This window comes from Panthera onca, chromosome A2 (assembly GCF_046562875.1).
Source record: "Panthera onca isolate mPanOnc1 chromosome A2, mPanOnc1 haplotype 2, whole genome shotgun sequence".
Classification (NCBI taxonomy): Eukaryota; Metazoa; Chordata; class Mammalia; order Carnivora; family Felidae; genus Panthera; species Panthera onca.
Window position 1 is genome coordinate 33,641,174 of NC_138340.1, and position 26,574 is coordinate 33,667,747.

General features: G+C 39.0%; 1 protein-coding gene across 10 annotated transcripts in view; it reads left to right on the forward strand.

Moving 5' to 3' along the window:
* Positions 1 to 282: 282 nt before the first annotated feature.
* The window catches only part of SLC25A26 (solute carrier family 25 member 26), a 136,691-nt gene continuing 110,399 nt past the window's right edge, over positions 283 to 26,574 (forward strand). For 3 of the 10 annotated variants that reach the window (XM_060633722.3, XM_060633723.3, XM_060633725.3), the window contains exons 1-3: positions 291 to 542; positions 14,771 to 14,927; positions 19,382 to 19,491. In XM_060633722.3, the coding sequence (XP_060489705.1) occupies positions 444 to 542; positions 14,771 to 14,927; positions 19,382 to 19,491 (366 nt within the window). In that variant the 5' untranslated portion in view covers positions 291 to 443. Of the gene's footprint in view, positions 543 to 14,770; positions 14,928 to 19,381; positions 19,492 to 26,574 lie in introns of all 10 variants that reach the window. The other 7 variants (XM_081794973.1, XM_081794970.1, XM_081794971.1 and 4 more) reach the window with 6 other exon arrangements.

Below are 26,574 nucleotides of genomic sequence, written 5' to 3' on the forward strand. Positions count from 1 at the left end.
GTCTGTTTTATAGAAACTCAGACAAAATTGGTTCAAACTGAGCTAAGAGAAAAATTAAAAAGAACTGGAAACTAAAAGCCTCGTCCCTTAAACTAGTCCCGCCCCTTCATTGCCCCGCCTTCCACCAAGCCGCGCCTCTTTGGGGCTAACACTAGCTTTCCCCAGCCTTCACCCGGTGACTCTCAGTTCCAGGATCCCGCCCAGCTTCATTTGCTCGCGAGAGTTTCTTCATCTAGCCGAATCACAAGGCTGCTGCAGGAAACGGAAGCAGAGAAGAGTCGCGAGACTTGGCTAGACCGCATGCCTCCCCAGACCCCTCCCCTCCCTCCCGGCGCACCTTCTGGCCCAGCTTTCTCGGTTGCACGTGTAGTTGTTTTGGCTCAATCTCACGTGGCCGCGGAAGTGCCGGCGCTACAAGTCCGCCCCCAAGATGGCGGCACCCAATGAATGGGGTCGCGATCCGCTTCTGCTCAGTCTCCAAGTATAGCCTTTGCGGTGTCTGCGGGGCCATGGAGCGGCCTGGGTTCATGGCTTCGCTGGTGGTGAGTGCTGGACGGTAGGGTGGGGCGCTCGGGGTGCCAGAGTCGCGCAGTGGAGCCCGTAGTAGTTTCTGTCCCCTGGCACTTCCGGTTTCGCGTGTTGAACCGTCTTCAGGTCAGTGGTCACTTGGCAGGTCCCGGAGGGAACGCGGGTTTCCTGGGCCACCGCCGGGCCTCGTGTCAAGGCTGTGCCTTTCCTACCTGGAAAACAGAAGGACACGGGGGTGGGGTGCTTGACAGTTTTCCTCAAAATGGAAAGAAAAAAAAAGTTGCAATTATATAGTGTGACCACATTCTGGAGAACTTGGGAATTAAGTATATGTAACAACAACTCCCTCCCCCCCCCCCCCCCCCCGGCCAAAAAAAAAATACCCACAACGAAACAAAAACGCTTGCATCGCTCAGATTCTTCCTGTCCAGGACTGTTTTTTATTTAGCTGTATTTGTTTTCACTCTCGTAAAATGACCTGTTCATTCAATATATAATTAATCTGTTTATTTAAAGTGTTCTTGTAGGCTTTGGGTATATTGATAAGTGTAAATAATTACGGAGCCAATAGGATAGTAGTGTGTAGAAACCTACCAGAATTAACAGGTTTGAACATCAAAAACAACCCAAGAACCAAAATGTCTGTAATATTTTGAAGTCTCTGTTACCGCAGGTCTAGTAGGGATACCGGATACAGCAGTGAACAAGATAGATTGGCTGCTTGTGTGTGTTTTCATTGTGGAAGAGTAGGAAGAAACAGTAAAAAACAAACAAAAAACACAACATTTGAAAAAGCTTCCACTGGGGTAATGGAGGCTCAGTAGAATTTCATTTAATTGTTTGTTGTTGCAGGTGTTAGGGATAATATGGTGAACAAGACAGACCTCAAGTGGGTCAGGTGGTGGAGACAGAATAGTAAAATGACTGTTAGGAAAAACAGCAATGATCTGAGGGCTGGTTTCATAGTGTTACGGAGGATGTGCAAGGGAGTGCCTTAGCCTCACTTGTGGGATCATGTTTTATTTATTTATTTTAACGTTTATTTATTTTTGAGACAGAGAGAGACAGAGCATGAATGGGGGAGGGTCAGAGAGAGAGGGAGACACAGAATCCGAAGCAGGCTCCAGGCTCTGAGCTGTCAGCACAGAGCCCGACGCGGGGCTCGAACTCACGGACCGTGAGATCATGACCTGAGCCGAAGTCGGACGCTCAACCAACTGAGCCACCCAGGCGCCCCTATTTATTTTTATTTTTAAAAATTATTTTTAATTTTATTTTTTTAAATTTACACCCAAATTAGCATAGAGTGCAACAATGATTTCAGGAGTAGATTCCTTAGTGCCCCTTACCCATTTAGCCCATCCCCCTCCCACACCCCCTCCAGTAACCCTCAGTTCTCCATATTTATGAGAGAACTCATAAATTTATTTATTATTTTCTCTTATGTTTTGTCCTTCTCCCTGTTTTTATATTATTTTTGTTTCCCTTCCCTTATGTTCATCTGTTTTGTCTCTTAAAGTCCTCATAGGAGTGAAGTCATATGATATTTGTCTTTCTCTGAGTGACTAATTTCAGTTAGCATAATACTCTCCAGTTCCATCCACTTAGTTGCAAATGGCAAGGTTTCATTCTTTTTGATTGCCAAGTAATACTCCATTGTCTATATATACCACATCTTCTTTATCCATTCATGGACATGTGGGCTCTTTCCGTACTTTGGCTATTGTTGGTAACACTGCTATAAACATTGGGGTGCACGTGTCCCTTCGAAACAGCACACCTGTATCCCTTGGATAATACCTAGTAGTGCAATTGCTGGGTTGTAGGGTAGTTCTATTTTTAGCTTTTTGAGGACCCTCCATACTGTTTTCCAGAGTGCCTGCACCAGGTTGCATTCCCATGACAATCAGTTAAGTCTCATCTTAGTTTTCCAAATGAGGAACTGAGGTATAGAGAGTTTAGGTAACTTCTCCAGAGTCACACAACTGATATCTGTTTCATGTGTGTAAGTGTCAGAGCTCAGATTGCAACCAGGCAGCGTAACATGGGATTTCATGCTCATAAACACTCCTTGATACTCTCCCTGAAGTCAGCAGCAGTAGCTAGCCATTGCTAAAAACAGGTGAGTGCCAGAGTTAACAAATGAATGGTAGTTTTAAAATTTATTAAAATAGGATACAAAGGCCAAAAGATACTTTTTTTTCACCGCAGTTACAGAAGGCATAATTAGGATCAATAAGTAGAAGTTTCGAGGAAGTTAGATTTCATTCCAGCTAAAGAGGAATGATTTTATTTGTTAAACACACACAGTTTATTGGCCATGTGTCCTGTCCACCAGGCACTCGATAGCCCTTGGAGGTATGGTGGTCAACCAACCAAACTCCTAAGTACCGTTTAAAAAATGAACTGAGGTGGACTGGAGATAGAACAATATTGGAGAACCTTCTTGAGATTCTTGGAATGACCAAGAAATCCCCCGAGGTGGTAACATCAAGCTAAGACATGAAAGGTAGGAAAGGGAAAGACATTTCCAGGAGCAGAGGAGAAAATTGAAAGGGAGCGGTGTGAACGAAAACCCTCAGGTGGAAGGAATTGAGGATGGTAAAGTGGTGGCTAAGGCCTAGTGGGTAAGGGTAGTGTGGCAGGGGGTCGTGTATCAGAGGTGAGTCTTTGTGGGCCATGGAAAGGAATTTTGATTTTTCTTTTCTTTTTTTAAATGTTTATTTATTTATTTTGAGAGAAAGAGCACGAGCATGAGAGAGGCAGAAAGAGAGGGAGAGAGAGGATCCCATGCTGGCTCTGAGTCATGGGCTGGGAGTCCACTGTGGGGCTCAAACTCTGGAACCAGGAGCTCAAATCAAGAGTCAGATGCTTAACTGTCTGAGCCACCCAGGTGCCCCAGGACTTTGGATTTCATTTGAAGCATAATGGAAGTCATTAGAAAGTTCTATTATCAAAGTAGTTCAGCAATGGAATGGCCTCCCCCCACCCCCCCACCCCCGCTCAGGTTGGGAGTATCTTTGAGGTAGGCTGGGTGCTCCTGGGGGAGTTGTGTTTTGCTTGTCGCTGTGCTGCCAGGGCCTGGCATTTAGTAGGTACTCAGTCTTACTTACTGAAAGAATGAATGAGAGATAGGTCTAAATGATTGCCGGTCTTGAAACTCAGATTCTAAGTATTGAATGAGAGAATGTTAGATATGTAGTACAGAGCCTGACATGTAGCAGTCCTTTAAATACTTGCTTCCTAAAGCTTCACGAGGAGGATTGAAGGGTCGTAGAGTAGAAGGGAAGAGCCCCTGGGATGTTAGTGTTCATTTGGAGCAGAGTAGGCTGTTGAGAAGGAAAAAAACCTCAGAGTACAGTGACCGATTCATACTTTTAGGAAAACAGTTGGAACCAAGTATTAGCAACCTAAAGATGTTCATAACATTTAATTCACTGAAGACAATAGAAAGCCGCTTAAACATGACACAAGAGAGAAGTGGTTAAACGGTAATAGATGCATTTCATGAGCGATTCATGGGCCATTAACAACAGTGCTTGTGAAGAGTGTGTGCTATAACATGGAAAATACTTGTAAAAGAAAAAAAATACAAGACTGCACGTAGATATATCTGCTCATGCCTGATTAAAACTATAAAAATACGATCTGTTCATGAAAAAAGGACTATTGAAATTTCCCAAGATAATACAAAATAATTTTGATAATAGCATTACTTTTTCTCTAGGTTTTTTTTTAAGATACAAAAAGTACTTTTTTTTTTTTTTTAAATAAATACCGCACCCTGTATTACGTCTCTTTTCCTGCCTGCCTCTTCTCTCCCCTTCAGTATTTAACGATTTCACGGTCCTTGTAGTTCATGAATTCATCTGGCTTGTTACTTGAATGAGACACCCAAAACATCCTGCTGTAGTTACTGTGAACCGGTCCCCGGTTCAGGGAAAAGAAGCTTGGCAAGTGTGGGCACTGTGCAGTGTGAAGTAAACGCGGTCTTTTGGGTGGTTGCCTGGGTTATCAAAGTAGCCTTGAGAACTGATGAGAAAAGGTATGATTATTTAACGACCTCTAAAAACTCTTGTCAATGTTAAATGACAGACTCTTGCTGTTGATGTAAATGTGTAAGGAAATGAAAAAAATAGTAAGGCTGATATTTAACTGTGATTTACAACGTGAGAGACACAGAGTTTCTTTGTGAAAGTGTGTCAGAAGGAATTTGAACAGTGCCTATCTTCTTTCTTTTAAATTTTTTTTTAACGTTTATTTATCTTTGAGAGAGACAGAGTGTGAGTGGGGGGAGGAGACACAGAATCTGAAGCAGGCTCCAGGCTCTGGGCTGTCAGCACAGACAGAGCCGGATACGGGGCTCCAACTGGGAACGGCGAGACTGTGACCTAGGCGGAAGTTGGAGACTTAATGGACTGAGCCCCGCAGGTGCCCCAAACAGTGCTTATCTTCTAGTCACATAACTTACATAGAACTAGCATGTTTGTTATGCCTCGGCAAAGTGTCACACAGCTTCGGGTCAACTTCCAACGTTTTATCCTGTGCTTTCCATGTTAGAAAGTATGTCAGAATTCTTTGATGGGAAGACTTTTGCTGGCATCTTTTCCTCTGGGACACTTCATCCTTTTGGTGATAGCCGCTTTCCTCACTTAGGTTGGTAAGTTGGCCTTTGCTCATTGCCTCTCTGCATATCTAGATTTCAGTGTTCCCACTTTTCAGTTATTTGCTGCAGTTTGATCTTTGTTGGTCAGCTCCCTCTATTGATTTTCTACTTTTGGAAGATGTCACTCTGTTTACTGTAATGTGAACCATGGTGTTGGATGTCTTGTGTTACTTGTACTTGGAATTCATGCCTCCTCTTCCTTTGTAAGGCACAGGCTGTTTGCCTGACTGTTCTTTTATTTTTAAATTGTTTTCTTAGGTGGTTCTGAAAAAGTTCTTTCATAATACTGGTGTCTTCTCCCTGGGTCTGACCTTTGGCTGAGAACCACTGGCAGAATGTGACTTGAGGGGAATGACAGGGGTTGTGTTGCTATGGCTTCTTCGGTGGGTGAGCAAACAGAGTGAAAAGAGGATGAAGTACTGGACATACTTTGAAGGGAAGTTTTCCATGTTCTTTGCCATGTATTTTTCTTTCCTCGAAGGTTGCCTCCTAGTTTTCAATCTGGTGTAAAGGGATGTTAGTATCTTAGGATGAAGTATTATCTCCAGATCTATAAGGAGTTGGGAATGATGCTTCCACATTCTCTAGCTTGCTTCGTGCGGCTTTGTTTCTTTTGGCATTTTAAGTCAGAGTGAGCAGATCGTTTTTGCTTGTTTTGATGTTGAGCTGTACCCTGCACACAAGTGTATTCTGAATTTTGATCAGTCACTGGAGCCTGCAAGGTCCCCTCAGAGACCCTCGGTCATCTAGGACCACAGTTGAGAACCAGTGTTGGTGGATGCCTTTTTTCTGTGTCTCACGTACTGGGAGATGGGACCACTTTTCCTTTCTCATTTTTCTTTAGGCATAAGAGGGGGTTGGAGGAATGTTTTAGTATTTGATAATTACAAAAGACTTGTTAATGTGATGTTTTGTTACCACTTCTGAAAGAAATGCTACCTGTTGAAATAAAAATTTAGTAGTGAAAATTTATATGATACAGAATTTGAGCAGCACTAATGAAATGTCAAATAGAGAAAAGGAAAAAACTGCACCCAGGCCTTTTTCACCTCCACAAATCAGGCATCTTTTACCTGTTCAACCAGACATATATGTTAGCCTTTACTCTGGTAGTGGATAAGAGTGCTTCAAACGTAAGGCCCCTGCCCTCGTGCTTTATAGTCCAGTAGGAGACAGATGTTAAAAAGAAAATGAAACAAAAATTAGCCATGCAGTAGCAAATAGTGATGAAAAGTAGCCATTTACTGAGCACTTTAACATGTGCCTGTGCACATTTTTCACAGCAAGTCTTATAGTTACAGTTTTGTATTTTTTTTAAGTTAATTTATTTTGAGAGAGAGAGCGAGTGAGCAGGGAAGGGGCAGAGAGAGAGGGAGAGAGAATCTAAGCAGGCTCCCTATTGCCACCATGGAGCCTGATGTGGGCTCGAACTCACTAACCGTGAGATCATGACCTGAGCCAAGAAATGAGAGTTGGACCCTTAACTGAGCCACCCAGGTGCCCTTTGTATTCTGCTTCTAAAAAATTAACCCGTAAATTCAAATCTAACGGTTATAAAGAAATTTGAACATATGTATTTCTCAAGTTTTTTAGTTGATGCTGAATTGTTCCTGCCATGCATCACATGATTTGGCTTTGTGTGGAGTGTGTCCATAGGTGATTCTTGTCCAGGAGGCAGAATTTGAGGAGAAATTTAAATTCATTATTACTAATAAAAGACTTGAATTTATGTATTTTATATATGAATTTATTAAATTTAATATATGAATGTAATCTTCAATCTTTATCACCTAAGTCTTTTCATGGCCTTTAATAGTCATGTCAGAAATACTGCATCCAGGAAACTTTGAAGGATATTTATAGTAACATACTAAAAATAATAATTTTTTTTATTGATAAGTGTTAAAGGCTGGCATTTTGCAGTTTTTTACTGGCGTTTCCAGCTTTTTGTTATATACAAGCATGTAATAGGCTCACGTAATTGTATTTAATTCTCATTTAATCTCCCTTTTCCTCGGCTGCAGTGACTTCTTACTTGACATGTCTCTGAAGGCAAGGAAAATAAAAGCAAAAATGAACTATTGGGACCTCATTAAGATAAAAAGCTTCTGCACAGCAAAGGGAGCACTCAGTAAAACCAAAAGGTAACCAACGGAATGGGAGAAGATATTTGCAAATGACATGTCAGATATAGGGTTAGTATCCAAAATCTGTGAAGAATTTACCAAACTCAACACCCGAGAAACAAATAATCCAGTGAAGAAATGGGCAGAAGACATGAATAGACACTTTCCCAAAGAAGACATCCATATGGCTAACAGACAGATGAAAAAATGCTCCACATTGCTCATCATCAGGGAAATACAAATCAAAACCATGTTGAGATATCACTTCACAGTGGTCAGAGTGGCTAAAATTAGCAACTCAGGAAACAACTTCTATTGGAGATGATGTGGAGAAAGGGGAACACTCTTGCACTGTTGGTGGGAATGCACACTGCTGCAGCCGCTCTGGAAAACAATGTGGACGTTTCTCAAAAATTAAAAATAGAATTACCCTATGACCTAGCGATAGAACAACTAGGAATTTATCCCAAGGAAACAGGAGTGCTGATTTGTAGGGGCGCATGTACCCCAATGTTTATAGCAGCACTATTGACAATAGCCAAACTATGGAGAGACACCAAATGTCCATCACCTAATGAATGGATAAAGAAGATGTGGTCTGTATATACAATGAAATACTACTTGGCAATGAAAAAACAATGAAATCTTGCCAAGTACAACAATGTGGATGGAACTGGAGAGTATTATGCTAAGTGAAATAAGTGAGTCAGAAAAAGACATATATTTTCATTCATGTGGAATTTGAGAAACTTAGCAGAAGACCATAGGGAAAGGGAAGGAAAGATAAGATAAAAACAGAGGGAGAGAAAGCATAAGAGACAAAAATACTGAGAAAAAATGAGAGAACCAATGGGGTTGATGGGGGTGTGGGGAAAATGAGTGATGGGCATTGAGGAGGGCACTTGTTGGGATGAGCACTGGCTGTTGTATGTAAATGATGAATCACAGGAATCTACCCCGAAGCCAAGACTACACTGTGCATACGTTAGCTAACTTGACAATAAACTGTTAAAAAATATAATCTCAATTTTGAAAAACTCCGTGAAGTAAGGTACTATTATTTTCCCCATTTCATGTATGAAGAAATAGAAGCTTAGAGAGGGTTAAATAGCTTTCCTAAGGAGACCCAGTTGAGATTGAAGCCAGGTCTGTCTGTCTGATGTCAAAGCTGTGTTCTTAGGCGATAGTTAATCTGAAAGAATTTCTGGAGAAATCGAAGGGTACTCAAGAACATTACTGTGTTCTTGAGAATAGCCTCACTAAACAAAACAACCTACGTGGCCTTTTCCTTTGGGAAGTGATGATCAGCAGAATTTCTGGAGAAGTCACCCTAAATAGATCACAAAGCTATCTGTTTAAATGGAATGCTAAGAAGTAAAGTAGCAGACAGATGGCCCTGGCTTTCAGCTATCACAAGTCCTCTGGCAAACCGCAATTGGGACAAAGAGTGACTTACTCTTTTTATTCCGAACATTTAATCTTTTTATAAAGTGTTTTCTCATCATCTCCCATATCCATTTGATTCAGACCAGCAAACTAGTGCTGAAGCCCTGCTACATATGAGGCTCCGGGTTAGATACTTAGGAGAGCAAAGGTGACTGACCTGGCTTCTGTTCTGAAGGATCATAATGTCAGGTCAGATGTAATGATTACTTAGTACTGAAAGTGAAATCTAAATGGGGTTATGTCGGGGAGTCAAGGAAGTAGCATTTAATCCTCACCGGGAGCTTGGGAAGGACTTTAGGAAGCTCATGGCATTTGGTCACAGCCTTAACAGTGGATAGGATTTTGGCAGGGGTGTGTGTGTGTGTGTGTGTGTGTGTGTGTGTGTGTGTGTGTGTGTTGGCAGGAGAGTAGGTAGCCTTCTGTAAACGGGAGACAGAGGGCAAAGAGAGGACATTCCACACTGAAAACTAAAGCAGGAGGGCAGAAGTGAGAAGTTGTAGGTCATGTTCGGGAAACAGGTTCCTGAGACTCACTGACTATAAGAGTATGTAAAATGAAGCTGGGTAGGTATGAACATGGGTCAGGGTTCTTAGTTACCTCTTACTAAGTGCCAACTCAATACCACATGCAATCAGTGAATTAGGATTTTTTTTTTTTTTTTTTTGGTGGAGCAGTATTATTTGAAATCTTTACTTTTATAAGTTTATAATGCTCATTATAAAACTGGAACAATACAAAAATTAGCAAGATGGTAAAAATACTACTCATTCCCAATCTCTTGCGACAGAGGTAATAACTTGGAGGAATTCAGTGTGTATGCTTCCAAAGTTCAAGTTAGGCATATGTATAGATCCATACACATTTCTTTGTAAGGTGAGATTATATGGCATATATGCTTCTATAGCTTATTTAATTAATTTACGAATATAACATATTTCTGTGCCAGTGAGTTCAGATTGACTTCCTTCTTTTAAAGGCTGTGTAGCAGTCTGTTACTCAGATAGAATTTATTTAACAAGATCCCAAGGATGGACCTTTAAGCTATTGCCAGTTTTTTACTGTTGTAAATAATTGCTGTAGTAAACCATCTTGTATATTTATGCACTTATTTCTGTGGAAGAAATGTTTGGAAATAAAATCACAGGTCAAGGGCTTTATAAATGAAAATTTTCATTTTGCCAAATTGTCCTTCACAAGATTGTAATAATTTGTTTCCCCTAATAGTGCCCATAATCATTCTTCATATTTTTAACCTTTTTAATTTATGGGGAAATTGTTTTGATTTGTTTTATTTGATCATTAATGATAGGGAAGCACACATTCATAATTTGGTTGGCTGTTTATATTTTTCTTTTGGATATTGCATGGTCCTTTGTTTTGTAGTTTGTTTTTATTTTTATTTATTTTTTTGTAGTTTGTTTTTAACTCAATGTACCTTTTTAAGGTTGATTTGTAGTACCTTCTAACATATGGGTAGTAACTTTTTATTAGGGCCATTGATTCATTCATTCTTCAGATGGTTATTGAGTGCCTCATGTGCTGGTGCTGGGAACTTACTGGTAAACGGAACAGGTCTGAACCTTACAGTCTGGTGGGATCAACAGACATCACATCAAAGGTCAGATGCTCAACTATAGAACTAAAACTGTGATCAGCATGTGCAAACAAGAGGGTCTAAACCTAGACTGGGAGATAGGGGAGCATGTGTACACAGTCCTAGACATGAGGAGGGTCAGGTGACATGGAGGAAAAGAGAATCAGATGACATGGAGGAAAAGAGAGAGCAAGGGGGCAGGAAGGTGCCAAGCAATGGGCAGCAGTGGGCAGTGGTGGTAGAGCCAAGGGGGAGTTGGGGACCAGAACTTCCAGAGTTGTAGGCTGTGTGGTGATTTCGTTCTTCGTCCTAAGGGCTCTTGGAAAGGTTGGGAGACTTACAGGCTGGAGAGTGGCAAGATGAGATTGAAATTTGCATTTCACAGAGATGCTGCTGCCATGAGTGTAGACAGCCCAGGAGCTCAGCAGGGAAGAGGAGTGGTGGTGGGGAAGAGAACTGGTATCCCAGGAGGGTGAAGTCAGCAGTGGCTCCTTTGTTGTGGAGAAACCCGAGGAGGGGTGTTCTCTAGGAGAGCCATGTACATGGTGTGACTGGTTCCTCCTAGCTGTGGTATAGTCCTGCGGCCAGTGATGATTCTGCTTAGTTAAATTAGTTTGGTTTTGTCCCGTAGTTGAGCAGCAGTGACATTTTTCTGGTATTGTGCCGGCCTCCGTTTGAGAAATAAAGGTTTTATAGCACGTGATCTTGAATTTTTTTCAACTCTCAGTGTAATTTCCAAGCGCTCATTAGATACTTCTTCTCTACAGCCTGTCACACGTTATTAAGTTAGAGGCCTATTTTATGTTAAGTTCTCAATACATTGGTATGTTGTAGTGAGGCTTACTAGTTATATGGGTTGTGTTCTGTATATTTGGATTTTGTCAGGTTCTTTTTTCTTTCAGTGTTTTTATTTATTTGATAGAGTGTGCACACATGAGCGTAAGCAGGGGAGGGGCAGAGAGAATCCCACGCAGGCTCTGCTCTGTCAGCACGAAGCCCGACACAGGGCTTGATGCCATGAACTGTGATATCATGACTGAGCCACACAGGTGCCCCGAATTTTGTCTAGTTCTTAACTTGAGGTTTTCAGTGTCAGCTACCACAGATCTTGAAACTAATCGTTTGCCTGATAACCTTTTTGATAAATGATCATAAATAAAACAATTTCTCTGACTAAAGAATGAAAGAATTTAATAGAGTTCTTTATATTCAACTGATATTGGCATGGGCATTTTGTACATAATTTTTTTTTTTTAGTTTTATTTATTTTTGAGAGAGACAGAGACAGTGTGAGTGGAGGAGGGGTAGAGAGAAAGAATCCCAAACAGGCTCTGTGCTATCAGCACAGAGCCTGATTGGAGGCTTGAACTTGTGAAACCGTGAGATCATGACCTGAGCTGAAACCAAGAGTTGGATGCCTAACCGGCTGATTCACCCAGGCACCCCTTGTACATAATTATGTACAAAACAGTATTAATGTGGGGCGCCTGGGTGGCGCAGTCGGTTAAGCGTCCGACTTCAGCCAGGTCACGATCTCACGGTCCGTGAGTTCGAGCCCCGCGTCAGGCTCTGGGCTGATGGCTCAGAGCCTGGAGCCTGTTTCTGATTCTGTGTCTCCCTCTCTCTCTGTCCCTCCCCCGTTCATGCTCTGTCTCTCTCTGTCCCAAAAATAAATAAACGTTGAAAAAAAAAAAACAAAAAAAACAAAAAAAAAACCCAAAAAACAGTATTAATGTAAAATTATAAGCACTCCCTAAAGTTTTTATTTAAATTTTAAATCTGTTGCTGTGTGGCTAAATACATAGGTATTTTTATTCTTTTTTTCTATTCTCTGTTAGCTGTTTTGTGTTTTTTCAGTCTCATGAATTTAAATGACATTTGACTTATAGAAGTTTGAAATCTCCAGAAGCAATTAGTAACTTTTGATTCATGTTTTACTAGCTAAACAGATTGAATCTGGTTATTTTATTCTCTGAAGATAAGAATTCTGATGAAAGAAGCATTAGAGAATCAATGCATGCAAAGTAGCCAAATAGATTAAAAGACTAATTAACTTACTGATTAAAACTTAGCAGTAGATGGCAAGCATCTCTCTGAACCCTCTCCTAGGATTAAAGAGAAAATCAGAATGAAGTAGAGAATGTTTTTAAAGAATCTAGTCTGAGCAAACATTCCCACCAGGATTTTCGTTTTCCTTGTGTTTTAAGAAAATGAAGAACATGCAAAATATTTTATTTATGTACTGAATCTTAAAAAACCCTTTAAAAATAATTGAGAAGAATGTTGGAAGAGATTGGCTCCTTTTTTTACTGGCCTACATTACTTATGAACATACTCCTATGACTTAGAAAAGGCCACCTTTATTTCCAGAAAGAAAGCCCAGCTTTTTGTCATTCTTTTACTGCCTCTTGTGGTTTTCTTCTGGCACATCTGTGTAATGTTTTAGTGACCTCATTTTAGGTCATTTGCAGAGTAGACCTTCATGGTCTACGAGGTTCAGTCATGTTTCTCAGGCTGATCATATAGTACAGTATTAATGTTTATGGTAATGTGCTTATCTATTTCTCTTAAAATAATTTTTAATAATTTACCTATGCTAGTTAATGACTGGATTTCTCATGAGAGTAATTTCATTTTTGCAGTGAACTCTTTATTGGTTTTATGGTGAGTGGTAAGTAGAGCAGACAGTGTTTATTATGTACTGAGCTTTGTACCATCTGAGCATTTCATATACCCAAAGGATGGAAAAACTCATCATTTTGAATTTTGCCTGTGTGTTTGAATAATACTGATTTTTCTTTTTCTGAATCTTAGTTTTTAATGTATAGTTTTTTTAAAAGTATATTTCTACCTTCTGATAGGTAATATATCCATGTGGTTCAAAATCTGGAGGATAAGAAAAGTTAATGATTCGTTTTAAAAATTACTATGTAGCAACCGTATTGAAAGTCTTTTTTTTCCTCGTAATTCTTCTGTCTGCCCTTGGGAAACAGGTTTCGATTCACATTTTTAAAAAATGTTTGTTTATTTTGAGACAATGAGTGTGAGTGGGGCAGGGACAGAGGGGGGGGGGGGGAGAGAATCCTAAGCAGGCTCTGTACCGTCAGTGCATAGCTCGACGTGGGGCTCGACCCCATGACCCTGGGATCAGGACCTGAGCCAAAATCAAGAGTCGGACGCTTCACCAACTGAGACACCCAGATGCCCCTGATTCACATTTTTAAATGATGCCCTAAGACTTTGTGTATTGACCTTTGACTCTGTACTTGAGTTGATATTTTTACCTAAAATTGTTTTCCTGAATTTCTTTTTGCTTTGACTAAGTTGTAACCAGTTTAAAAAAAAAAAAATTCTACATATACTCCACTGTAATCATTATGTGAAAACTTAGTTTTTAAAGTGCACCTTTCTAAAGCAACATGATGTCTCTTGGGAGATGACTAGTTGGGACCTGGTTTTAATATTCTCTAGGAATTTAGCTCCCCCTGCCCTGCTTTTATTTACTTAATTAAAAAATTATCAAGGAATTTTTAAATATAAAGGAGAGAGAATACTACAGGAATCCTTAGATGTATGAATCTTAAAATAACAGATCTAGATTCCCAAGGACCATTACCTATTTATTTATTAGACAGCGAGAGCGAGCGAGCAGGGCAGAGGGGCAGACAGGGAGAGAAAAAGAAAAGCAGGCTCTCCACGCTTAGTGCATAGCCCGATGCAGGGCTTGATCCCATCCTGAGCCTAAATCAAGAGTCCAATGCTCAACCGACTGAGCCACCCAGGCACCTCCCCATTACCTATTTTAAAATGACAGTCTCCCCCAAAAAGTCTTACTTCGGTTTTACTACTCATTTATTAAAAAGGCAAAAATATAAATTTGGTCTGATATGGAAAGATCAGCAAGATAAATTAAGTGATAAAAGTAAGGTGTGGTGCACTGCATTTTGTATATACCTTTTTCAAAAAAAAGGAAAATACATATTCGTGTTTGCTTGTATATACCTAAAGTAACTTCAGAAGGATCCAATAAGCAAACAGCAGAAGTGGGTATCTGAGTTATTAGACAAGGGAAGGAGGCTTTGGACTCTTAACCTTTCTGAGATTGTTTGCTTGTTTACTTTTTGAACCGTGTGAAAGTATTAAAAATGAATTTAAATTTGATTTTAAAAATAAAAAATTATTGAAAAATTACAAGTTAAGAATATAGCACAATAATCATTATTTCCCCAGGAAAATTTATAAATTCAGGTAGAAGGTCTTTTGTTTGACTATACCAAATAAGTTGTGGATCAATAGGTATGAAAAATGTGCTTTAAAGATTACCTTTTTCTTATCCCTACCCCCCAAATGTCAGGGTAACCTTTGATTGTAACCTTATTTTCCTTTCTCTCTCTCTCTTTTTTTTTAAAGGCTGGTGGGATAGCAGGTGTCTCTGTTGACTTGATATTATACCCTCTGGATACCATTAAAACCAGGCTGCAGAGTCCACAAGGATTTAATAAGGCTGGTGGTTTTCGTGGAATATATGCTGGCGTTCCCTCTGCTGCTATTGGATCTTTTCCTAATGGTAAAATTTATGTTGATATTCTTGTCCGTGCTAGAAAGCCAACATAATGAGGTTTATTTTCCGGATGGTATGTGGTGTCACCCCGTGTAGAATCGCTCATGTGTTGTAGCTTATCTTCTGAATTTGTTTTCTATTCAATAACCCATTGCTTTTGAATCGCTAGTGTGAGATCCTGTTCCACTCTACTTGTAATAGAAGTACAATGGTTTTTAAATGGTTTTTCCTGTTAAAATCCCCAGTTAGGAGCTTGAAAATGTTACTCTAATATTGGTTGTCATACCGTAGAGTAGTGGTTCTCAACCTTGCCTGCGTATTGGAATCTCTTGGGAAGCTTTAAAAAATACTGATGCCTATGTCACCCCGGTAAATTTAATTGGTCTGGGTTTTGCCTGGGTATCAGGAGGTTTAGTAGCTTCCTAGGTGATTCCAATGTGAAGCTGAGTTTAATAACTACTGCCTTGGAGATTCTTTTGGAGCAGGTGAACCTAAGAGGCCTTAAACCTTTTCTGTCTTAACTAAATTCCGCTTGTATGATGCAACCATTTCCCACTAACCTTCTCCTGGATACTCCCCTTCAAATGTCTTTGCTTTTGTTGTAGCTTTGGAGTCACATTATGTGATTTATGGCCTTATTTTGTAATCAATATAATCTGTTTTATTTAATCCACTTGTTAGTATACTTACTATTTTAATTGTTGACTGATGGTTTCAGTGGTACTCAAGCAAACCAAGCAAACAAAACCTTCCCCCATCCCCCAATCCCCGGTTATAGAACCTCAGCTCTAGGAGATTCCTAACCTCTGGAGTCTGGTTTCTTTTTTCTCAGGATAATTCATGAGCAATTCTTTCCTGGTAACCTGGCATTTAAATGTCCATCTGTGTTCATCTGGAGCACAGTATTCACATAAAGATTGGTAGTGCAGAGAGAAATTACTGTTTTGGTCCTTTGGTTTCTTCCCCCAGCAGCCCGTAGAACAGCCAACTGTTTTTGAGGTTATCCTTGAATTTTATTTGTCTTACTACTTTTAGTAATTGACTGTAGCAAGTCATTAGCACCCACTCCCTGCCAAGTCCAGTTCTATATGTGGAAGAGAGACAGTGGTTCCTAAATTTGACCACAGTACAATCACCCAATCACCTGAAGACATTAAAAAAGTACGGACGCTGGTGTCTCACTTCCAGAGATGTGATTTCATTGGGCTCAGGTGTGGCCTTGGCAGTGATGCTTAAAGTCTGTTTTTATAGTATTCATTGTTCTAAAGTTTTTTTTTTTCTCATACATATTGCACTGAGGAATTAGTATTGGTAGTATTACCAGTAGTCCAAGGAGTCCATGGTGTTTTAGGCTCATGGGACTTATTTTAAATTCTTGCCAGCAGGACTTTAGCTACATGTGGTTTTGAACTTTTGCACGTGTGAGAAAATGTTTTTCTTGCCGTACTTTTTTTGTTTTTTCACCATCTACTGAACAGCAGTGGATGAGTGATGCTGGGTAGATAGTGCCTGTGTTTCAGAAATGGCCTTTTTGTTCTTCTGGGAGTTTTTGGTGACTTGAAGTTTTCTATCTGGCATCTTTTTTTTTTTTTTTCCTTGTACTATTTAAGTTAAGGTTATAGTTCAGGTTGTAATCTGAGTACCATACACCGATGTAATAGTCAGTGTTTGTAGACTTTTCTGAGAACATACAGTGGTCCTCCTTATCCGTGGTTTTGCTTTCAGTGGTTCATTTACCTGTAGTGAACCGTGCTCCAGAAGTAGATGATCCTCCTCCTGATGCATCATCAGAAGGTCATTAGTAGTGTAATGCTGTGTCACAGTGTGTATGCCATTCATCTTACTTGATCTCATCGTGTAGGCATTTTATCATGTTACATTATCACAAGAAGAGAGGTGAGTACAATATAGGTATTTTTTTAAAAGTTTATTTATTTTAAGAGGGAGCACACGCAGGCGAGGGACAGAGAGCGAGAATCCCAAGCAGGCTCCATGCCGCGAGCCAGTGCCCAAAGTGGGGCTCAAACCCACAAACCGCGAGATCGTGACCTGAGCCAAAATCAAGAGTCAGCCACTCAACCGACTGAGCCACCCAAATGCCCCCAGTATAGGTATTTTTGAGAGAGAGCCCACATTCACATAACTTTTATTACAGCGTATTGTTATAGTTGTTCTATTTTATTGTTGTATTGTCTATTGTATTATTATTGTGTATTGTTATCATCGCTTACCGTGCCTAATTAATGAGTTACACCTTAGCACAGATAGGCATGTACAGGAAAAAAATGTATATAGGGTCTGGTACTATCCATCATTTCAGGCACACACTGGGGGGCTTGGAAGAAATTCCCTGTGGATAAGGGAGGACTGTAATATTCTGCAGGGGTCAGGAGTTGGGGATGAAAAGAACTGAGGGTTGAAAGAAGAGGCAGAAGACCCCTCTTCAGGATCTTTACTCTTATTTAGAGGGGAACTTAGGGGACACGCCTGGGTGGCTCAGTTGGTTAAGCGTCCAACTCTTGATTTTGGCTCCGGCCATGATCTCATGGTTCATGAGTTGGAGCTTTGAGTTGGGCTCTGTGCTGGGCCTGGAGCCTCCTTCTGCCCCTCTCCCCTTTGTTCGTTCTCATTTTCTCTCTTTCTCTCTCTTTCAAAAAAAAAAAAAAAAAAAAAATTAAAAGGGAACACAAAACCATAGGTTTTTGTTTTTAAATTTTTTTTTTAACGTTTATTTATTTTTGAGACAGAGAGAGACAGAGCATGTACAGGGGAGGAGCAGAGAGAGAGGGAGACACAGAATCCGAAACAGGCTCCAGGATCTGAGCTGTCAGCACAGAGCCCAACGCGGGGCTCGAACTCACCGACCAAGAGATCATTACCTGAGCCGAAGTCAGACGCTTAACTGACCAAGCCACCCAGGCACCCTGGTTTTTGTTTTTAAAGAGCTAGCAGACTCTGTAGGTATTAGCCCAACCCCTGTTCTTTGTTGTAACTTGTCCATAGCCTCACTTGGACCTTGTGACATCATTTGCAATTAGTGGGGCTTTCTTGGGTGTCACACAGGAGAGTTTTGGGATTTACATTTCTTTTTTGGATTTACATTTCTTTTTTTAAATTTTTTAACATTTATTTATTATTGAGAGACAGAGAGAACACAGAGCGTTAGCAGGGGAGGGATAGAGAGAGGGGAGACACAGAATCTGAAGCAGGCTCCAGGCTGTGAGCTGTCAGCACAGAGCCTGACGTGGGGCTCGAACTCATGAACTGTGAGATCATGACCTGAGCCGAAGTCGGTCACCCAACCAACTGAGCCACCCAGGTGCCCCTTGGATTTACATTTCTAAAGAATTTTGTCTATCACAAAAGTAGCGATACAGTCTGACTAGGTTGAGGTGGTTAACCAGGTAAACTTAGAAACTTGTGGCACTTTGTCCTTTGCCTGGAGGTGAAAGGAGAAGGGGGGTGGAGGGTGAAATGTGTAGCAGGTGCAACTTACAGCTGAATGCGGTTGCAGATATTCTAGCTGTTCGTGTAGTGTGCTAAAGTAGGAAAAGCCTTATTGAGAACCGCTGTGGGAATAGGGACCTAGGTTAATTATATAGAACTGTTTGCATTGGGACAGTGTGCCTCCTCATTTGGCCTCGTGTTTATTTGTTAGCAGCCTGAGGAGAGTTTAAAAGCCTGTTGATTTTAACTGTGGAGAACTGGTTTTCATTATCAAGCTCTTTTTTTGAGTGTTTTAGACTTGAATGTGATTGTGTTCAGATGTCCTTCAGAAGATGAATTTGTCATTCATTTATCTTTCAGGCCTTATCTTCTATGGAAATGATAGACATCTTTTGATTAACAGTACATGGCAGGTTTTAAAGCCCTCTTATATAGCTAAGATTAGTTCCTGGTGATAGGTAGCTTTTTTGAGATTTTGATTTGCAGTTGGAATTAAATAGTTGATTGTTTCCTTGATGTAAAGGTGAGTTGATGTAGTAAAAGGTAGCCATGGTTATTTTGAGTGAACAGAAATAAAACTTACCAAATAGATGTTTTATTTAATGTGTATGTTTCCAATCTTAACCTGTCTATAAATCAATGTAGCTCATTATTTTATTACTATACGTAAAGATACTTTGGATCACAGAAATTCATATCTCATTCTAGAAAGCTTACTAAAAAATGTCAAGTGACTTGATACAAAATGGTGAATGCTGGGTTAGCTGTCAGGCTCCCTCAGGGCTGGGATCATGTCTTGTACATTTTCATAAGTCCGGGATTGGCTTTATAACATGGGCTCAGTAGATTCTGTAAGAGTGGGGCAGGAAGGAAGAATACATGTTAAATTATTATCTTTATTTGTTACCTCATAATTTAATAATTAGAGTTTAATTTTTTTTGAGAAACTTATTTCTTAACAGTTTGAATATATATTTAAACTTTGTGAAAGACTGGCTTGTTTTAAATTTCAGCTGCTGCTTTTTTTATCACCTATGAATATGTGAAATGGTTTTTACATACTGATTCATCTTCATATTTGATGCCCGTGAAGCATATGTTGGCTGCCTCTGCTGGAGAAGTGGTAAGTAACAAGTTATGCATATAAAATACTTAAGGAATGCAAACCGTGCTTATATCTTTGATACCGATAATACTTCATTTCATTTTTAAAAGACAGTTCATTTTTAAGTTATGAAAGTCATAAACTCCAATAAATGTAAATGGATTAAACATGATAGTTAAAACATAGAGTCTAGGTCGGAGGAAAGAAAAATCCAGTGATGTGCTGTTTTCTTTTTCTTCTTTTTTTTTTTTTTAATTTTTTTTTTAACGTTTATTTATTTTTGAGACAGAGAGAGACAGAGCATGAACAGGGGAGGGGCAGAGAGAGAGGGAGACACAGAATCTGAAACAGGCTCCAGGCTCTGAGCTGCCAGCACAGAGCCTGACGCGGGGCTCAAGCTCACAGACCATGAGATCATGACCTGAGCCGAAGTCAGACGCTTAACCGACCAAGCCACCCAGGCACCCCTGGTGATGTGCTGTTTTCAAAAGACATGCCTAAAATGTAATTGCACAAAGAATAAAATTAAAGAGATGGAAGAAGATATCCGTGGAAATTGTGGTGGCTTTGTGTTGTGTCAACATAAATGAGCTGGAACTCCATTTCTTAGAACTCCCTTTCCAGGATGGGTCCAGGTTAGGCTGGCTACGAGAGAAACTTGTACAACAATCATAAGGTGGACGTGAAGCAACAGTTGTGTCGGTGCTCAGAAGGTTGGTGTTAGAGTCAGGCACTGTTGCAGTTTATGAACCTCCTCTCTGGTCTCCAGCCTCTCCAGTTCCTACTGGATCTTCTCTGTCAGCTTCTCTAGATTCTGAGTCAGATGTGTTGTCTCTGCGGTGAAGGATGCCAACTTATACTGCAGGTAACCTGTATCATGAAGGTTGATGAGAAACCAGTGTGGCGGTTTATCCTTGCTCTTCCCCATTTCACACCATTCATCCACCCCATTGCCTGCTCTCTGATTTCTTTCCTAACGCTGGATGTGGAAGCAACAATTCTATGTAACCTGCTTAATCAAGCATCGTGGGGCTTGATCCCACTAACTGTGAGATCATGACCTGACCCAAAATCAAGAGTTGAATACTTAACTGACTAAGCCACCTAGGCACCCCAATAACTCTTCATTTTTATCATTTATAGTGGTTCTACTTCTCTGATCAACTCTGATACAGAAATACAAACTGAAAAAGAGCTGATAGAATAATGTCTATATCAGGCAAAAAAGACTGAAAGTAAAAAAACAAAGAGACCGTTGTACAGTGATACAGTGAACAATTATCTTGGGAGATGTAATAAACCTGGACCTGGCGTAAATAATATAGTCTCAAAATAAAGCAGAGATGGGCAGAATTATAAGGAGAAATGAATAGAACCATAATATTTAAAAATTTAGTTTAACTTTTTTCTTTTCATAAGTGTACTCTCTAATCCCCATCACCTCTTTCACTCATTCCCCCTACCCACCAGACATATAATCTTTGTTGGAGATACTAACTTCTATTTGTAAAAGTCTTAAGACTAGGCAGACATGAACGTTTATTGAGACCATAGAAGATTTAAAAATGAAAATGGCAAGATTGGGCTAATGGATATATATTGAGCTCTGCAACCGAGACTTAAAGATTATTCAGGTCTTTTTTTTTTTTTTTTAATTTTTTTTAATGTTTTTTATTTCTGAGAGAGAGGGAGAGACAGAGCATGAGCAGAGAAGGGGCAGAGAGATAGGGAGGCACAGAATCCGAAGCAGGCTTCAGGCTCTGAGCTGTCAGTACAGAGCCTGACGTGGGGCTCTAACCCATGAACTGTGAGATCATGACCTGAGCCGAAATCAGATGCCCAACCTATTGAGCCACCCAGGCGCCCCTATTCAGGTTTTTTTTTAAAGCATACTTGAAACGCTAATAAAAATGTATGACCCAGTAGTACAACAATGCAAATTTCAACGAGTAGTAAAGAGGCAATGTCATACAGATCATTTGGTATCTGATGGAGTAAAATTGGAAAGCAGTGACAAGATAGGCAGTCCGTCTCTACCATGTGTTTTAAACAATTATTTGTCTCTTGTAAATAATTCATTACCAAAGTGAAATCATGATGTAGGTGATAAACTATTTGTAATTAAAAAAGAATACAGATATTTTTTCCATCCAAACTAACACAGAGAAAGTTACAATACCAATAAAAGTTCCCCACTGCCCTCACCCACTCAGCTTTCTTCCAGCCCCTCCTACTCAGTACTAACAGACATCCTGTAATAAAATATTTTCGTGTATCCATCCAGAAGTTGTCTGTTCTTTACTGTTGTTATTTTCAAATTACATGGTCTGGTGTTTATGTAGTCTTACTAAACCCAGAACTTTGTTATGGGCAGGGCACGTTAACAAGAACGGATGACAAAGTGAAGAGAAGGGTCTTAGTATATAAGCCTGTTATCATTTCATCCATTTATATGATTTTTCTGTTTAGAAAAGTAGTGGTATATGTTTACACGAGGAAATTTGAAAAGTGAATCAGGCTTCATAAGATTTACGTTAAATATGTGATACATTGTGGTTTTGTATTCTATGCAGTATTTTTTTTTTTTTTAGAAAAGTTGGATGAGAATCTATAAACTATTTTGGAATCTAATTTTTTACTTGAAAATACAGTGAATGGGGAAAGCAGAGATCATGATAGAAAAGTAAAGTACAGATTAACTTTAAGAAGACAATTAAAAATAACAGATTTATTGTAATGTAATTCACAACCTATATAACTCATTTAGAGGTATAATCAAAGGTTTTTTTTTTTTAGTATGTTCAGAGTTGTGCAACCATCACCACGGGCAATTTTAGGACATTGTCATCTCTTCAGAAAGAAAGATCATACCTGTTAGCAGTTACTCCTCATTCCCTCAACCTTCCCACCACAAATCTACTTTTTATCTTTATAGATTTTCCTATGCTGGACATTTCGTATAAATGGAAGCCTCAACATGTGGTCTTTTATGACTGGCTTCTTTGGCTTAGCATGATATTTTCAAGGTTTTATCCATGTTGTAGCATTGTCAGGGCTTCATTCCTTTAATTGCCAAGTAATATTCCATGTGGCTTGAATATTTGCATTATTTTATGGACATTTAGGTTGTTTGCACTTTGGGGCTGTTACGCTAATGTTCCTTTCATGAACATTTTTGTGCAAGTCTTTTTGTTGATGTGTGTGTTCATTTCTCTTGGATGTACACGTAGGAGTGGAATTATTGGTCAAAGTGGCTGTGCAATTTTACATTCCCAGTAGCAGTGCATAAGGGTTATAGTTTCTGCACATTATTACCACGACTTGATATCTGTCTTATAAATTATAGTCCACAAATAGATGTTTGGTGGCATCTTACTGTGATTTTGATTTATATTTCTCTGATAACTAATGATTTTGAGCATCTTTTCATGTACTTAGGAGTTATTTGCTTATCTTTGGAGACATATCTATTCAGATCCTTTGTTCTTTAATTGGGTTGTCTTGTTACTGAGTTGTGGAAATTCTTTATATATTCTAGATACAAGTCCATTATGAGGCCTATGATTTGTAAAATTTTTTTACCATATTGTGCTTTGTCTTTCCACTTTCTTAGTAACTTGCCATTTTCTTCACTTTGAAGCATAAATTTAAAATTTTTTATTTTACCTGTTTTATTTTACTTAATGCTTATGGTTTGGTGTTACATCTTTGAAACCATTGCCTGATTTGAGATCATGAAGATTTATACCTGTGCTTTCTTTCCAGAATTTTAGTTTTAACTCTTACTTTTAGGTATTTGATCCGTTTTGAGTAATTTTGTATCTGCTGTGAGGTAGTCAAACTTCAGAATTTTGCATGTGGATATCCAGTTAACCCAGCCCCATTTGTTAAAAGACTATTCTCCATCCATTAAAGGGCTTTGGCACCCTTGTCAAAACATAATAGATTGTAAATGTGAGGGTGTGTTTGTAGATTCTCAGTTCTGTTCTGTTGATCTCTGCATCTGTTCTTGTGCTGGTATCACACAGACTTGATTAAGTGTAGCTTTGTGGTAAGTTTTGAAATCAGTAACTACAAGTCCTCCAACTTAGTTCTTCTCTGTCAAGATTGTTTTGCCTATTCTGCGTCTCTTGCATTTTCACATGAAGTTTAGAATCAGCTGCTCAACTTCTGGAAAAAAGGCAACTTAGATTTTGATAGGTATTGCGCCGACTCTGCAAATCAATTTGGAGACAGACTGTTGCTATCTTAAAAATATTAAACTTTGTGATCTGTAAATATGTGATGTCTTTCCATTTATTTAGGTCTTATTTTCTTTCAACAGTGTCTTATAGTTTCAGAGTATAAGTTTTGCGCCTGTCTCGGTAATTTATTCTTTTTTAAAAAAAATTTTTTTGTTTTATTTATTTTGGAGGGAGGGAGGGAGAGAGAGAGAGAGAGAACGAGAGAGAGAGAGAACAAGTGGGGGAGGAGCAGAGAGAGAGGGAGACACAAAATCTGAAGCAGGCTCCAGGCTCTGAGCTATCAGCACAGAGCCTGACATGGGGCTCGAACTTGTGAACCACAAGATTGTGACCTGAGCCGGAGTTGGATGCTTAACTGACTGAGCCACCCAGGCGCCCCGTTTTTTCTTAAGTAATTTATTCTTTTTGATGTTATTTTATTTTTTTTTTCAACGTTTTTTTTATTTATTTTTGGGACAGAGAGAGACAGAGCATGAACGGGGGAGGGGCAGAGAGAGAGGGAGACACAGAATCGGAAACAGGCTCCAGGCTCTGAGCCATCAGCCCAGAGCCTGATGCGGGGCTCGAACTCACAGACCGCGAGATCGTGACCTGGCTGAAGTCGGACGCTTAACCGACTGCGCCACCCAGGCGCCCCTGATGTTATTTTAAATGGAAAATTTTAAAAATTTCATTTTCAGTTAGTTCACTGCTAATTATAGAAATACATTCATTTTCATATATTGATCTTGTATTGTGCAACTTTATGGAACTCAATCAGTTTTAAAGTGGTTTAGTGGATCCCTTAGGATTTTCTGTACATAAAATCTGTACACTCTATTTGTATGTGCAAATAGAGGTTGTTCTATGTCTTTCTTTTCTATTTCATTTTCTTGCCTTAATTGACCTGACTTGAAGCTTTAGTACAGTGTAGAATAGGAGTGACAAGAGTGGACATCCTTATCTTTTTTCTGAACTCAGGAAGAAAGTTAGTGTGCCACTATTAACTATGACGTTAACTGTAAGGTTTTCATAAATGTTCTTGATCAAGTTGAAGAAGTTGCCTTCTATTCCTAGTTTGTTGGATGAAGGTTTTTTAATTTTTGAAGGGCTACATTTTGTCCGTGATTCTGTTCATCCATTGAGATAATCATAAGGTTTTTGTTTTTTATTTTGCTGATATGGTGTATTACATTAACTGGTTTTCAGACATTTTCAGATCACTCTTGCATTACTGGGATAAACCTCATTTGATCATGGTATATAATACTTTTTATTTAGTGCTAGGTTTGTTTACTAGTATTTTGTTGAGGACTCTGTTCATAAGAGATACAAGTCTGTAGTTAACTTTTTTTGTGCCTTTCTGGTTTTGGTATCAAGATAAAACTGGTCTCATAGAACGAGTTGGGAAGTATTAGGACAATTTAAAAGAAAGTTATTTGTAAGGGAATGTAGTCAAAATAATTACATCATTTTAGTTGATGAAAACATACCAGATTATATCTGGGAAATCCAAGAGAAAAGGAATTATGGGGGAGATAGTCTATTTTATAGAAAAGCAAGTGTCACTCTGTGTGATAATTTGAATTGTTGAGGTTATGATATTTGATAGGGACAAAGATGATCTTTGGTCTTCTTTGGTATTTTTGCATCTTAAAAATTTATTTTGTATATCTGGGATATATGAAACTATACTTTTCCATTTCTATAAAATGAATTTCTTTAAAAAAATTTTATTTTAGTATAGTTAACATACAGTGTCATATTAGTTTCAGGTGTACAGTATAGTGATTCAACAATTGTATATATTACTCTGTGCTCATCATCCATGTCACCTATCCCACCCCCACCCCCACCTCCACCCAGCTGCCCTCTGGTAACTGTCCATTTGTACTCTGTAGTTAGGAGTCTGTTTTTTGGTTTGTCTCTCTGTGGTTTTTGTTTGTTTGCTTATTTTTTTTTTTAATTTTGTTCATGTCTGTTGTTTCTTAAATTCTACATGTGAATAAAATCGTATGGTATTTGTCTTTCTCTGACTGGCTTAATTCACTTAGCATTACAGTCTTTAGGTCCATCCAGGTTGTTGCAAATGGCAAGATCTGACATCACTGAATTTCTTGATGTGAGAAATCTGTTGTATGGTTCCTTGAAGAGAATGTTGAAATTAGCCTAAGAAACACTAAATTCACTAAAGTTGATTTTATAAAACTTGCTTTGATATTGTTTTAAAAATGATTTTGCAGGACCCAAGTCCCAAGTTAACTCTGGAATTTTTTAAAAGAAAAATTGCCTTCATGATTTACCGAAGTTAGAAAAGTGATGAGACTAGCAGTGTATTATTTTCTCAGTAGGAAGCAACACAAAGTAGTAACTCCTTTATGAGCTGCAGACCCCTTTAGGGCTCTAATGAAACCTGTGAATGTCTCTCCAGGAAATGAACATGAGAACATTTTGCATAGAATTTCTGGGCATTTTTGTTCCCTGTGCTCTTACCCAAAGTAAGAATTCCGGTGCTTGAATTGTACTGGAAAATTAGTTTAAACTGCAATTTAAAACCAATTTATATTTCATTTAAAAACAAAAAAAATTTAAGCTGTTACCCAAGGTTCAGATTGTTTTTTGTGATTATATTCTGGCTTTAGAACCTCTTTACATGCAGTAATTTTTGAGTATATATACTAAAGAATAACAAGTTGTGTGTGAGAGTTTTATTGTCTCAGGTTGTGAGAGTTTGTTCTTATGACAGCCCTTGCCTCACATTATTTTAGAATTGTGTATTGCTTTAACCTTAAATATTCTCATAAACTCAGTATTTGGTTTATATTTTATATTTTATAGTATGTTGTTGAGAACAAGCAGCAAAAAGAACTTGGCCACA